At 41.4% G+C, this 14,381-nt stretch overlaps 1 protein-coding gene across 4 annotated transcripts in view; it reads right to left on the reverse strand.

Annotated features, from left to right (window-relative positions):
- Positions 1 to 4,712: 4,712 nt before the first annotated feature.
- Positions 4,713 to 14,381, reverse strand: part of TLN2 (talin 2) — a 352,127-nt gene continuing 342,458 nt past the window's right edge. For all 4 annotated transcript variants that reach the window (XM_038419198.2, XM_038419194.2, XM_038419199.2 and 1 more), the window contains 2 exons: positions 10,045 to 10,170; positions 4,713 to 7,573 (listed from right to left, as the gene is read on the reverse strand). In XM_038419198.2, the coding sequence (XP_038275126.1) occupies positions 7,445 to 7,573; positions 10,045 to 10,170 (255 nt within the window). In that variant the 3' untranslated portion in view covers positions 4,713 to 7,444. The remainder of the gene's footprint in view (positions 7,574 to 10,044; positions 10,171 to 14,381) is intronic.

Here is a 14,381-nt window from a genome sequence, read left to right on the forward strand (position 1 = left end):
TTCAGCTGAGGATGCCTAAGGATGAACAGAATCCAGCTCCCTCTCCAGGGATGGTGCTGGGGGGCAGGGAAGGCTTGCAGGGCTATAGCCACTTCAAAATTTGCCTTAGTCCGCTCGTAGCTACCCCTCCCAGAGTAAAGGTCAAATGTTATGCAGAAGTAAGGTGGCAATGCCAGACCATGCCACCCTTACTTTTCTACTGCTGCTGGCGGTGGTTTTGCTTTCAGAGCTGGGCAGCCACAGGGTGGTGGCTGCTGGCCAGGCACCCAGCTTTAAAGATAGCCCTGCCACCAGCTGCAGCATGAAAGTAAGAGTGGCATGGTCTGCCATTGCCACCTTACTTCTGCAGTTCTCTCCAGCTCTGAAGGCAACATTGCTGCCAGCAGCAGTGGAGAAGTAAGCATTTAAGTGCGTATTGTTGAAAAAAATAAATAAGTATGTGTGCCTACAAGATGTATAGTGCAGCCCCTCCCCCCAGTTATCTGTCTAACCCACCTCAGCACTCCTGCTGAGAAGAGGCGGGTGCTGCTCCTGTCCCTCTGCCATAGCTGTGAAGAAATAAGAGGAGGAAAAAGCAAGCAAAGAAAAGTAATGAAACAAATTTAAGTCAAGAGAGTAGTAGAAGCATGACTAAGGACACAGTTTAGCCTTCGGAACCTTTAGTTACAGGTGATGAAGCTTAAGGAATGAGCCTTTCTTGACTCTAAGACCAGGCTGAGTTTGCAGGGTTGGCATTTGGAAATGTGCTTTTTTTACATTTAAATCAAAGCTGTTTTAACGGGGATATCAGGAAGAGACAGTGAACACCAAGATACTTTTGAGTCATTTTTTTAAAACACATGTTAAAAGTAACTTTGCCTACAGCATGGCCAGTGCTTCCCACCCCTCTCTGTAACACTGATCTGACCAACCGCTAAAAGATGCATTTCCTAAACCCTTCTCCCTCAATGGAGCAAACAAGGGAAGGAAGAGAGATTACCTACTAGCACTAGTACTATGGGCACATGTGGAGATAGACCACCATGATAACCAGAGCTTATTGCTAGTATCTGCAGCCATGACAACTTCAGTACTGATGTCAAGGACACCAGTGTAAAGATGGTCACAGCCAAGGAAAACAGCAAGCTTGCATTTAGAGTAGGAAGAGTCGTTACAATAAACAGTTCCACTGTTTACAGCTACACACTTTGCATGCAGAGTTGCATCCAGGATGTGGTGGTACCATTATCATATAAAATTTGACATAGAAAAGTCCGGGTGAAATGGAAGCAGCATTATAGATAAGAACCAAAAAATAAAGACCTCCAAACGTGCTCCGACTATTGGCAGATGATTCTGTTGTGTACCACAGCTGTACATAGATAACACTTGCTTCCTTCAAAAGGGTGCTGAAGGCTCATTAGTGTCTGAGTGGATCCAGCATAGCTTTAAATAAGCTACTTCCCTTCCCCCACATCTTTCACAAACTGCTAATGATGTCACGTAGCTTGGATTCAGGGCAATATGAACCTTTCCATGCCAAATCCGTGGGAAGGGATGTGAAGTAGGTCAAGCCACATAAACACGCAAGCATGCAAAAGAAAGGTGGTCATTCCTTCAAAAGTTTATTTTTGGTGAATACAAAAAAATACCTTTTTGTGGCCAGATAAACATCATACATACAGTGTAACAGCCAGGCTAACCCCCTTCATGCTTTTCTGTGTGGTTAAAACTCTAGGAGAAAGTTGAGCTACAGAACATGAGCTCACACCCCAAACTCCAGCATGACTTGCAAACATACCACGATAAAACTGTCTCACTCAGAAGGTTCTTCAGCTGCAATCATATTCATAAAGTTAGTAAATTTCAGTAAGAAAAAAATCCATAGTGGTTTGATTTTTTAAAGCAACAAAGACAGCCCTAATTACTTACAACTCAATATATTACTCTATTGATGGACAGGAATTCTCTCTAGGCAAAGTAATTATCTTTCATATACCATGTTGTCACATGCAAATGAAATAAGGGACATGAAAAAAGTATCATATCATCCTTGTCATTTTTATATTAAAAGATACTTGGTTGCCTTACAAGGCAAGTTAGAACAGAACTTTGCCATGGAGGTGTTAGGCTTTTAAGACATGCACGGTAAAGTTTGTCAGCTCTCTGCTATAGGTGAATAGGACATGTAATCCTGTTGGCCAATGCCCAGTTTAGAACGATTTTGTTGTTGTTTAAAGACAGAGATCCACTTTAATTTCTCTTTTCAGAGTAAGAGCCGTGTTAGTCTATATTCGTAAAAAGAAAAGGAGTACTTGTCGCACCATAGAGACCAACAAATTTATTTGAGCATAAGCTTTCGTGAGCTACAGCTCTGATGCATCTGATGAAGTGAGCTGTAGCTCACGAAAACTTATGCTCAAATAAATTTGTTAGTCTCTAAGGTGCCACAAGTACTCCTTTTCTTTTTTTAAATTTCTCTGTTTCAGAAAAGTTGTAGCAAAGCTTTCCTATGCTGCTTTTCCCCATTTATTACCAGTTGTATTCTTGCTCTGATTAGTATTATTAAGGATGCACGATAGAGAAAAATCTCTACTCTAGCCACCGTGCTACCATTCCACATCTCTGCTAGGTGTAGTGAAGTTCAGCAGTCCACTAACTTCATCTCTTTTGAGATTTTGCTTAATGTAGAATATTGTATCAACAACCATTAGCACCTAACCGGTCGGATTTCACTGCAGCATTAGTTAATATGGTAAGTCCAGCAAAAATGGTTACCTTACAGTTATCAGTAGCAGACTGGTAACATATATTACCTAAAAAAAAAGGTATTAACTTTGTAGATGCTATGCAAGTTCTATGGGAGTGTTGACTATCAGAATTATTTAGTGTTACCAGCAATGTCGTAACATTGCTGGTAACAGGCACTAACAAACACACCCCCTTTTGAGCAGTGTATTTCTCTTTATATTACTGCAAATACAGAAAAGTGAGTTCCAGAATTCATATTGACTAGGGATGATGAGCCAAGTCCACTGAACTCTTCCCCATTTCTAAACAAGCTCAAAGAAACCAACAGTACATAAAGTTTAACTTTCCCCAACTTTAAGTGTAAGATAGGGCAGGAGCTTTTAATATACATAATAAGGCACAAAAAGCTCCAGGAGTAATGATCAAAAGAAGAATGGATTAGCCATGACACAAAACATAAGATGTATTCCTTGATGGCCTTGTCATCAGCATGTTCTGGGGCCTGGTCTGAGTGTTTTTTTAGTAACGTGAGGCTAGAAAAACCTCTATTTCCTAGGTAAATTTAAAAGACCATTTATGCTGAAATTCTGATAGATTCTGTCATAGAAGCTAGTCTGAAGATGCAGGAGATCAAAGGCAATTGGACAAAAGGAAGCAAGAACTCAGTCTTCAATTTTTGGTTTTAAAAAACTCTCCCCCATCCCTCACTTTGCGGTTGCTGGCCTAGAAAAAAGAAAAGTTTAGACAAACTATAAAAGCGTTCCCTCCAATTCCAACTTATCTTCTGGACCTTTGTGTAAAGCCTCCCTAGAATATTTGTACATTCAGAACTTTGAGACATTTTGCTTTTAATTTCCAGACATTTCTTAAAGCGAGTTGCACATCATGAAGATGGACAAGATATTACATAACTTGTTTGCTATTTCAAAACCTAAAACCCAGAAGAAGGAAGAAATAGGAAGAAAATAGGTCTAATTACTAACCAATCCTCATCCCTGCCTGAGATTTTCTGTTGCAACTCTCCATGCCAAATAACTGCACTGCATTAATTACAAACACCACAGATGTTCTAACTTTGATTTCAGTGTTACTACAAGTCCCACAGATGAGAAGAAAGTGAAATGGACTTCAGATGAGTCTGTGGAATCTAGCGGTCTCCCAGATAGAAATCCAAAAAATCAAGCTGAAAATCACTGCAGCTAGTCTGCTGGATATCCCACGTTTGTCTATATGGAAAGTTACTGAATGGCAAGCCAGCGTGCATCTACAGTGCACTAGCTTGCTGTGCAATAATATCTGAATGTCCCAGAGTGCACTCTAGCAGTATTCAAAGGCAATGTTACTGTGCCGCAAACTATTGTGCTGTAGGTTCACACCTTGGCTTGCAGCCCAGTAACCTTCTGTGTAGGTCGGGGTTCTCAACCTTTTTCTTTGAGCCGCCCCCCCAACATGCTATAAAAACTCCATGGCCCATCTGTGACACAACAGCTGGTTTTCTGCATATAAAAGCTAGGGCCAGCATTAGGGGGTACCAAGCAGGACAACTGCCCGAGGAAGCAACATTGCTCAGGGGCTCCGGCTTTCTGCCCTGGGCCCCAGGGAGTCTCACCCTGGCCTTGCTCAGTGAACCCCTGAAACCTGCTTGCGGACCCCCGGGGGCCTCGGACCACTGGCTGCGAACTACTGGTGAAGATAAGTCCCCAGTCTGATTGCAATTCCTCTGTTGATCTTAAGTCTAAGATACGTCGTCACTACCCGCCGGTCTAAACATGATAAATCGATCCCCGAGCGTTCTCCCATTGACTCCTGTACTCCACCGCCATGAGGCACGCAGGCGGAGTCGACGGGGGAGTGGCAGCAGTTGACTCACTGTGGTGAAGACACCACGTTAAGTCGATCTAAGTACATCGACTTCAGCTACGTTATTCATATAGCTGAAGTTGCGTAAATTAGATCGATTCCCACCCCACCCCCCCGCAGTGTAGACCAGGGCTAAGGAAAAAAAAAAGTCTGACCAATACAGTGTCTCAACTAAGAGCACTAAATCAAGAAATAATCATCCGTCAAGTATAAGTACTGAAATTAGTTTCCCTCACAACTTTGACAAGAGGATGATTTGAACATAAAAATTACTATTAGCTTGAAAAAATCCTAGCAGTACGACTTCAGTATACAATTTAATTTTACTGGGGTTTTGGCTTATTCTTTTCCTAAAACAGGGAAACACCATTCTCATACAGGGAAACACCATGTCTGCATAATTAAAATGCTGTGTTATTGTGCTACAGTTATCACAATGAAGCACTGGTACATTATTAGTGAAAACATCACGTTACTTGGAGTACTTTAAATTACAGTAAGTGAAATAAAAGCAATATATAGTATCAGAAAGAATCTGCAAGACATAGACCACAACTCCCCCTCCCCCCAATCTTTAAAAAAGTGACAGGAATGTTGATACTCTCCAGGTAAGCAAAAGAAAAAGCTACAAACTGAAAGCCTGATATACTGAATAAGCAAAAGCAGCAGAAAGCTCTGATAAGACCATGTGTATTTAGATCCTACAAAAATAAGCTGTGTTTCAGCCTTCCAGATTACTTAAAAATCTTAAATGAAGGACTTGTTTTTTCTAAATAATTTTTTATATAGATATTTTGTGCCACTGCTCACTGGACTCACTGCACAAACTCATGGTGACAATCTAACCAATACAGCTACTCCTGGGGTTGTAAAGCCTAGACTGGAATCTCTCTCTGGTGGCAGTTGCATACTGAGAGGCTACACACTGCTTTCAGGCTCATTTTACCTGGTCTACACAGTTAGGGCAGAGGCTCATTTTGGACACACTTACACAAATCCATATTTGCTCCTATCAAAAGGATTCTACTCAGGGCTTGCCAATTGCTCTCTCATCATTTACTGAGAATCCACAATTCCGCTGAGTCGGAAATACTTCAGCATCAGAGAAGAGACGCTAAAAAATTTGTACATTTTAATATTTATTTTCTATGGATTTTTGTGATATATTTACACTAGTGTGACAAAATTTCCGATGGGTATAATATATGCAAGTAACTTAAATGAGAAGTTATCAATATCTAAATTGGTAACCTAACACAAGAGTCTTCTGAGTCTATGTGACAAGTACTTCTGCAACAAGGGCAATTAAGTGGGTAGGTATCTAACACAACTGGCTCAGTTGGAAGTAGTGGTAGGTATCTAAAATGGCAGCATGGCTTTCAGAAGAAGTGGAGCAACAACATTCTTTGACCCAAATGGACTTTATATTATTTGCTCAGAGGGCTTGTGCAGGGATGGGCATATGCTGGAGAACCACGGTTAAGAAAGACCTTGTTTCTGTAGTTGGTCTAATAGGTGGCTTTTGCTAGTTCTGGTTTCTGCATTGTTTTTAAATCAGACATTATAAAATGCACCATTGACTCTACCCATCTTGGAAACGTGTCATGTTATATCTGTAGTCCACACTGTGGGTTTATGCCACGTCAGAGATTGAGAAAATTACAGTACCTTTTGAAACTCAAGACATAAGTACAATTTCTGCTATCCTTTCTCCGCAATGTAGTTCCTTAGAGAGGGCATTTTGATCAATGCAAATTAGGAAAATATCAACTTCCAAGCATCCATACTTCAGACTTGGAGATGTTCTTTTATATTTCGGAAAAGGGCCCTTTCTAAAACAGCTATTAGTTTCTTCAAAAAAACCAAACACACAAAAAACAACCAAAAAACAACCCATCTAGATTTCAAAACAAAACAATTAGAAATAAAATCCTTATGAGAATAGTAAGAGTTCTGGTAGTCTTTTGTAGTACTAAGAATGTCTCTACTTCAGCTAGCATACATTCTAGCAGAAATCCCACAGTTTGAGCCAGGTAAGATATTCTAAAGGAACTATTCAGTCCAATGTTAATTGAGTTTTTGTGGATGTTTCCTATTGTAAAAAGTAGTCGCACATTGAGAGGTATATAATTGAAAAACATTTTCCTTCATAAACCTGGTACTAAGACCGTGACAAGATTTCCATTTCTTGGTTTATTTGAACAATGAAAAGAATGGATACTGCCATGTTTTGCAGGCCAGGGAACTGTGAATCTAAATACTGTACAAGCAGAAGCTGGTGCAGGAACTAATAAAACTAGTGCAAACAGGTACAAAGAAGATCCCTCCAATCCTGGGGTGAACCAGCTTCACTGAAAGAGGACAAAATCTCTAGAACCCATGCTCAGGTGCCTTTTCCTCTCAAATAAATATTCACCTCAATCTTGGTCTTCTTTTTGGAGGAAAAAAAATCCACTGGCTCCATAGTGATAGATAGCTATGATAAACGGTTTTCCTATTAATATTAACAAAGTCTTACAACAGGTCAAGGAACAATAAATAGATCAAGCTTAAAGTAATGACGTAATACTGATTTTATAACCTTCTGGAAAAAGTGAGGCATTCTCTCCTGAGATACAGTGAGTCAGGGAAGGAAGGAACAGGAATGGTGGACTTAACACTGTACCATCTGTTTGATGAGCACGGACCTTAGCTGAACAGATGAGAAAGAACAAATGTTTATTGCCCTCTGCTCACCTAAAGCTATTACAGGCAATTTGTTTAGGTAAGTGCTTGGCATATCAGAATGCTGTCAGGTTAGTTCTCTCTGTACTGTCCCCCTTGAGCTCATTTCATTAAAAAAAATCTCAGCAGTTTAGCCCTCATCTTCTCTCAGTTCTGTGGGGAGAAATTTATACTGCTGCTGGCGGATCTGAGCCAGTTTTTTCCTTGCCTCTTCCAGCTCTCTTTCCTTCTTCAGCATTTCCTCCTGGGCTGCAATGATCTAGAGAAAAAGAGAAAGAATAGTGGAGAAGAAGGTTAAAGACGGAGAAAAAAAAAAAAGGCGAGGATCTTAGTCCCTTTCACAAGGGGATTTGTGATCAGTGCACAACAGTTCTAAGACGTATTCCTGCAAAGCGCTTAACACACTGTCCCCAATCCAGGAAAGCATTTAAGCATGTGAAGAATCCCATTGATTTCAACAGGACTTGTGGGCTGAAGTGCTTAAGCAAAGTAAGCTGTCATGGGATAAGAGGGAAGGTCCTCTCATGGATCAGTAATTAGTTAAAAGATAGAAAACAAAGGGTAGGAATAAATGGTTAGTTTTCAGAATGGAGAGAAATAAATAGTGGTGTCCCCAGAGGTCTGTACTTGGACGAGTGCTGTTCAACATATTCATAAATAATCTAGAAAAAGGGGTAAACAGTGAGGTGGAAAAGTTTGCAGATGATAGAAAACTACTCAAGATAGTTAAGTCCAAAGCAGACTGCAAAGAAGTACAAAGGGATCTCACAAAACTGCGTGACGGGGCAACAAAATGGCAGATGAAATTCAATGTTGATAGACACAAAGTAAAGCACATATAAAATGATGGGGTCTAAATTAGCTGTTACCACTCATGAAAGAGATCTTGGAGTCAGTGTGGATAGTTCTCTGAAAACATCCACTCAGTGTGCAGTGGCAGTCACAAAAGCAAACAGAATGTTGGGTATCATTAGGAAGGTGATAGATAATAAGACAGAAAATATCCTATTGCCTCTATATAAATCCACGGTACACCCACATCTTGAATATTGCATGCAGAAGTGGTCACTCCATCTAAAAAAAAAATATTGGAATTGCAAAAGGTACAGAAAAGAGCAACAAAAATGATAAAAGGTATGGAACAGCTTCCATATGAGGAGAGAGATTAATAAGACTTTTTAGCTTGGAAAAGAGACAACTAAGGGGGGAGGATATGATAAGAGTTCTATAAAATCATGACTGGAGTGGAGAAAGTAAATAAGGAAGTGTTATTTACTTCTCCTCATAACACAAGAACTAAGGGGCACTACATTAAATTAATAGGCAGCAGGTTTAAAAAAAAACAAAAGGAAGTATTTCTTCACATAACACACAGTCAACCTGTGGACTTCTTTGCCAGAGGATATTGTGACGGCCAAAAGTATAACAGCGTTCAAAAAAGAACTGGATAAATTTATGGAGGATAGGTCCATCAATGACTATTAGCCAGGTTGGGCAGGGATGGTGTTCCTAGCCTCTGTTTGTCAGAAGCTGGGAATGGGTGACAGGGGATGGACCACTTGATGATTACCTGCCCTGTTCATTCCCTCTGAAGCACATGGCATTGACCACTGTTGGAAGACAGTCCAAAGTTCCATCTACCCAGTATCCTGACCCAGTATGGTCGTTCTTATGTTCTTAAGTGCTTTGCTAGTCCAGGCCAGCATGCCCAGTCCCTTGCAGGATCAAGCCACTAAAATGCATTGTTAGCTCCCATCCCTCCTCTTCAGTGGTCCCAGAGTGCAGGAAAAGAGGGCTGCCAGCATATTCCACCATCCCTCTACGATGGTCTATTGGACCACTATACAGGCCCACCAATCAGATGCATCTCAGAATAAACTAGCTGTAAAACAGTGGTAGGTGGAAACAGGATGAGGCGAGTTGGAAATATCAATCTGGGCTGTTTCTATTTTACTAACTATTGTACCTTTCCCTATTTTAAAATCTCCTCTGCTCTTTTGGTGTCTGTTGGATCCACAGTAACAAAGGGGACACTGACCTTGAACTTATCCTGCAAACATTTCATAATGTAATACACTGAGCAACATTAATAACTGAACATTCACAGTCCCACGTACCTGCAAGAGTTTCCTATACCTAGGAGTAACACAGGAGATATTACTGTGCTGTGAAATACTCAGGAATGGCAAGTTCCCATATTTTTAATAGCAGCCACTGTAGAAGCAGCTTTTCATTATTTTTTTAATAAGTGACAATTCTAGAAATTGATTGAAATAGTTTTTGAAGTTATTTTAGTCCTGTGTATTTGTTAAAGCCATAATAATGAAGTAAAAATAATTCTCCACACCACAACCTTATTACAAGATTATCTGCACACAAACAATTATGTAATTGAGATTTCAGAAGATTTAAAGCAGGTCTAGGAGCATCGGGAAAGAACCATTAGCATAAGTAGCAGGAAATCTTCACTTTAACAACAGGGAGGGATACATAAAGATATTATACAGTGGCAACAACTACCATGACAACTATCCAACACACAGCGTAGGACAAACACAGAGTATTGCCTATTCTCTGTATGCATTATTTGTCCATTACAGAAATATACTGAGGCAAGTTATTTACAATGAAGTTTCACGCATTACTGCATGAATCTATTACTGTGTTACATAAGACAATATTTTTGGGACACAAATTTTTCCTATTGTTGCTCTGGATGTTCACACCAACCTGAGCAATGCCGCCCACAAACTTGGTTTTGACCACCACATCGTCGTCATCCGCTTTCCTAAATGCTGCTTTCTGGGCTGCCCTGACAAGATTGTCAGATGCTCGTTTAACAGCATTCCCCGCAGCCTAGAGAGGAGATAAAAGGAATTTAGTAGCAAAAAACATGAAGGCACACTGTATATGTAATGTGGGCTCCTTCTGGGCACTGAACTCCAGAGGCAGGACACTTGTTTTCCTCACCACACACCAAATGTGCTTTTACCATCAGTGCTATAAGGTGAACATGAACTTGGATAATTTTGTAGGTCTCTGACCCAATTTGGGGCTCTATGTACAACTTATGAATTGCAGTTGATTTTATTGAAAATGTTGTATCACTGAATGCCTCCATGGATGTGGAGTCAACCATTTGCTACAACGGCTGGTGTCAAGTGCCACCCAGACCACAATGCTGAGCCCCAGACAAGTCAGATACCTGGTGCCTAATTACTTGACTTGGCAGGCATTGGAGATGGTGGCCTATGGCTCCTCTTGTCTCTGGAGTGGTACTTCTTCCCAACCCTCTGAGATCATCGATGGCAGGATGGAGGCAGATGACTGGGGTCTCTTGGTCAAGGTAACGAGGGAGCTCGGGGTGGAATCTCAACTTGATGGGGAGCTCACGGAGAGGGAGTGACCAGAAGATGGAGGTCTAGCCACAGCCTTCCTTTCAGCATTCATGGGAACAATTTTAGGGGGACCAAGGGCCTCTCTAGCTTTCTGAATCAGCTTCGGCAAGGAACAACATATGGATCGCTACTCAGGAATATTTCCCTCTCCGAAACAAGAGTTGCACTTGGAGTACCTATTGTTAAGTGGCACTGAAGCCTCCCATGAGGGGCAGGTTTTGAACCCTGGGGATTTCAATTTTGCCACATTGGTAGAGCCCCTGTACATGGTTGAAGGTCTGGCTGTACACTAAATATCTGACTAAAGCAGGTTTTTTTTGTTTGTGCCCACTGGCATAAAGACACTAGCTATTAATTAATAATACCAATAACTAATGCACACTAATGCTAGCACAGCGTACAGAGAATCAGACAGTCACTGCAGGGGTTCCATCTTGCTGCCCAGGGTGATAAGAAGGAATGGAGGGACTGTTGGACCTGCTTCACACGGTATGCCCTCATCTTGGGTGCAGGCATGGCTCCAACGGACACTGCTAGCCAAAAATAATCCAATCTAGCATGCACGGGGCACATGTGCAGCAAGAGAGGAATTCATGTGGACAATCTGTCAAAGAAGAATTAGATGATTCACATGCATTTTCATTTCCCCAGACTCTGACTACAGCTCCTTCCAAAACAGTGTTCACATGGAACGTAGGTCAAACAACTTCTCCACAAGCTTGTCGGTCTGTATGGGTGTCAAAGAGGAAACCAGGACATTCCAACTTCCATATCCACCCTACTGATTAAGGCTCCATGGAAACTTGGATGCTATTGGCAGAGCCAGCAGAGGAATACAGGTGCTTGCCAAACACATCAACACAAATATGTGACGTGCACGAACCCAATAGTTCTGCTACAGTAAAGGGCATTACTTCCAAGTGGAAAGTGCTGTTTCCACCTTCAAACCTCTTCCATAGCTTGGTGGAGAAACTACTCAAAGCCTGTGTCTGAATACATAAAAAGAAACACTTTTCCATGGCTCTTGGGCCTGCCTCCTTGAGCCTCGCGCTTAACTGTATTCTATGTCCATTTAATAAAATTTGCTTAGGGTAACCCAATGCCCTGATTTTCCTGGATGGGCAGGAAGAACATAATACTAGAATTCGGTCCCCTTTTTTAGCCATTATTCTACATTTAGGAGTTCCTCCAGCCCCATCTTGGCACTCAGATACTAATGTGTGGATGCATTAGAAAGAGAATGGTTCTCCAGTTACTAACACATGACCACAACTGTGACAAACCCATCCAACAAGAGTCCCTCATCAACTGCCAAAACTACCTCTGTTTTACCTGCCTCCTGGCAGGGATAATATTACAAAACCATTATTTTCTATTTAAACCACCACAGAACCCTAAATTTGCCTCAAGGTTTGACCATAATTAAAATCACGGTTCTATTTTGAAAAATGACTGAAAATAGACTCCTCTTGCTCAGATATCTGTACTCAGTCATAATTGCTGATTTTAGTAACAAATAAGTGTACTGGTTTTTATTCCCACAAAACTTAGAACCAGAACCCAACTGTTAGAACACAGACTGAGACTACATGGCTAGAAGTCAGTAAAACCTGCAGTAAAATCCAAGTTCATACTGAACGGTCCCTTGAAATGGGTGTTAACCACTTGTGCTTATCTGTTCCACCTTGTATTTAGCTGTGACTCTGAATACGTTTCCCAGATTGGAAGAAGAGCTCTGTGTAAAATCAAAAGCTTCTCTCTCTCACACCAACAGAAGTTGGTCCAATAAAAGACATTACCTGCCCTGCCTTGTCTTTCTAATATCCTGGGACTGACAAAGCTACCACACCACTGCATACAGTAAAAGCTGCAGTCATTTCTAAACTAAGCATATTGCAATTGTAAACCTTGAGACAACAAGCTTAATACCCAGAGTGCAGTATTAACGCAGCCATCTTTCAGATAAACTCTGCTCCAAAGGAGACAATCCACATGAAATCAAATCAGTTTTTACAAAAAATGAATTGCCAGTTCTGGTCCTAACCCAGAATCTGTTGTTTCTCTGCCAATGTTTGTGGTCTTACAACAATTTTCTTATTTTAAAACGTTCTCTCCTCTGTTGCTGTCTGTTAGATCCGCATGGCCGTATTAATGACAATTAATGACCCTGAACACTTGCATGACAATGCCCCTCACAGTGGATTTTCCAACTCCAAAATGATTTCCCACTGACCAGCAGCAATCTGGCATTTCAAGTTTCCATCGTGTCATCACCACTCGCTTCTCCACTGTCAGTGAAGCTCTTATTCTGGTATCACTGCACTTGAGGGCTTGGCACACAGATCCAGGAACACGGCCTTCTGCTTCTGGAAGTTTTGCAGCCACTGCTCATCATCCCAAGCCTGCATTATGATGTGATCCCACCAGTTGCTAATAGTTTCTAGGGCCCAGCAGTGCCACTCCCCCTTCTGCAACAGTTCCATGACCACCACCAACCACCCTGAAATGGGGTCTCACTACATCCCACAACAATCTATCCTCCAAGAATCTGTCATGTTCCATGCTGATTTGGTTCTTCTTATGGCTTTACAAATACCAGAGGATCATGTGTCCTGAGCTTGCAACACTTACCACAACAGTTAAGAGCTGTGCAGGCTCCATGATTCCATCAGAGATGGCAGACAGCCAGGAGAGCTGCGCAGGCTTGTGGGACGTTTAAGAGGTGTGAAAATTATAGGATATAGATGACATTATGGGATAAGCCAGTTGCATGCTTGGAAGTTGACCCCTTGCAACCCTGTAAGACTTGATTCTGTCCCAACAAATATCGTCAAAACCTCCCAAACGACAGTGCGCTGGGTGGTGACGGGTTATACAGTGGAATTCCTATCTAGGGTGCTCGATGCTGTGCATTGGCACAAGCACTCCTGCTGAGTATATCCAAAACTGACGCAAAGAGCCAAGTATACACATGGACAAGTGATATACTCACTGCAGTGGCTTGATGCCGACGAAATGTGTGTCAACCAAAGTTTGTAGTGTAGCTATGGTCTTAGTGATGTACTTAGTTTAAACATGAGTAGTCTCACAGAAATCTGGTAAGCACGTGCATGAATGTTTGCAACTGAACATACACTGAAAACAGAAAAGCCAACTAGACACAAAGCGATGTCAAGAAACACCCAGTAAACAGACTGAAAAGATCATTTCCCCCAATATCTTTCAGTTATAGTAAACTGAAGTGTTACTTCTGACATTAACAAGTACAATGTTTTCTAACAGCAGTTTCATTTTGGGTGCATTACTAACAGGCAGGGTGGCATTCTCTCTGTTTTTGATTCTGAGACAGTGAGCATTAGTAGAGTTCCCTCTGATCACTATCTCCTCCCTCAGCTGGTGCGAGGTGCAGACTACTTCACATTTCTATCTTTCTAAAAGTTCAACCATCTCGAAGGTAATGGCTACAATGATCACAGAATGAACTCCAGATGCTGATTAACAATGGCAACATGCAGCATGGCAGCCTTGAACTTAACACAACATATTTCACTACCAGAGAAGATAAAACCCAGCCATGATTTATTCAGGCAATTTCCTGAAGCTACTGGCTGAATTCTGGATTTGTTGAAAAGGCATGACGGTGACTGTTGCATAGCTCCGAGATGGATT

This window comes from Dermochelys coriacea, chromosome 10 (assembly GCF_009764565.3).
Source record: "Dermochelys coriacea isolate rDerCor1 chromosome 10, rDerCor1.pri.v4, whole genome shotgun sequence".
In the NCBI taxonomy this organism is placed as follows: Eukaryota; Metazoa; Chordata; order Testudines; family Dermochelyidae; genus Dermochelys; species Dermochelys coriacea.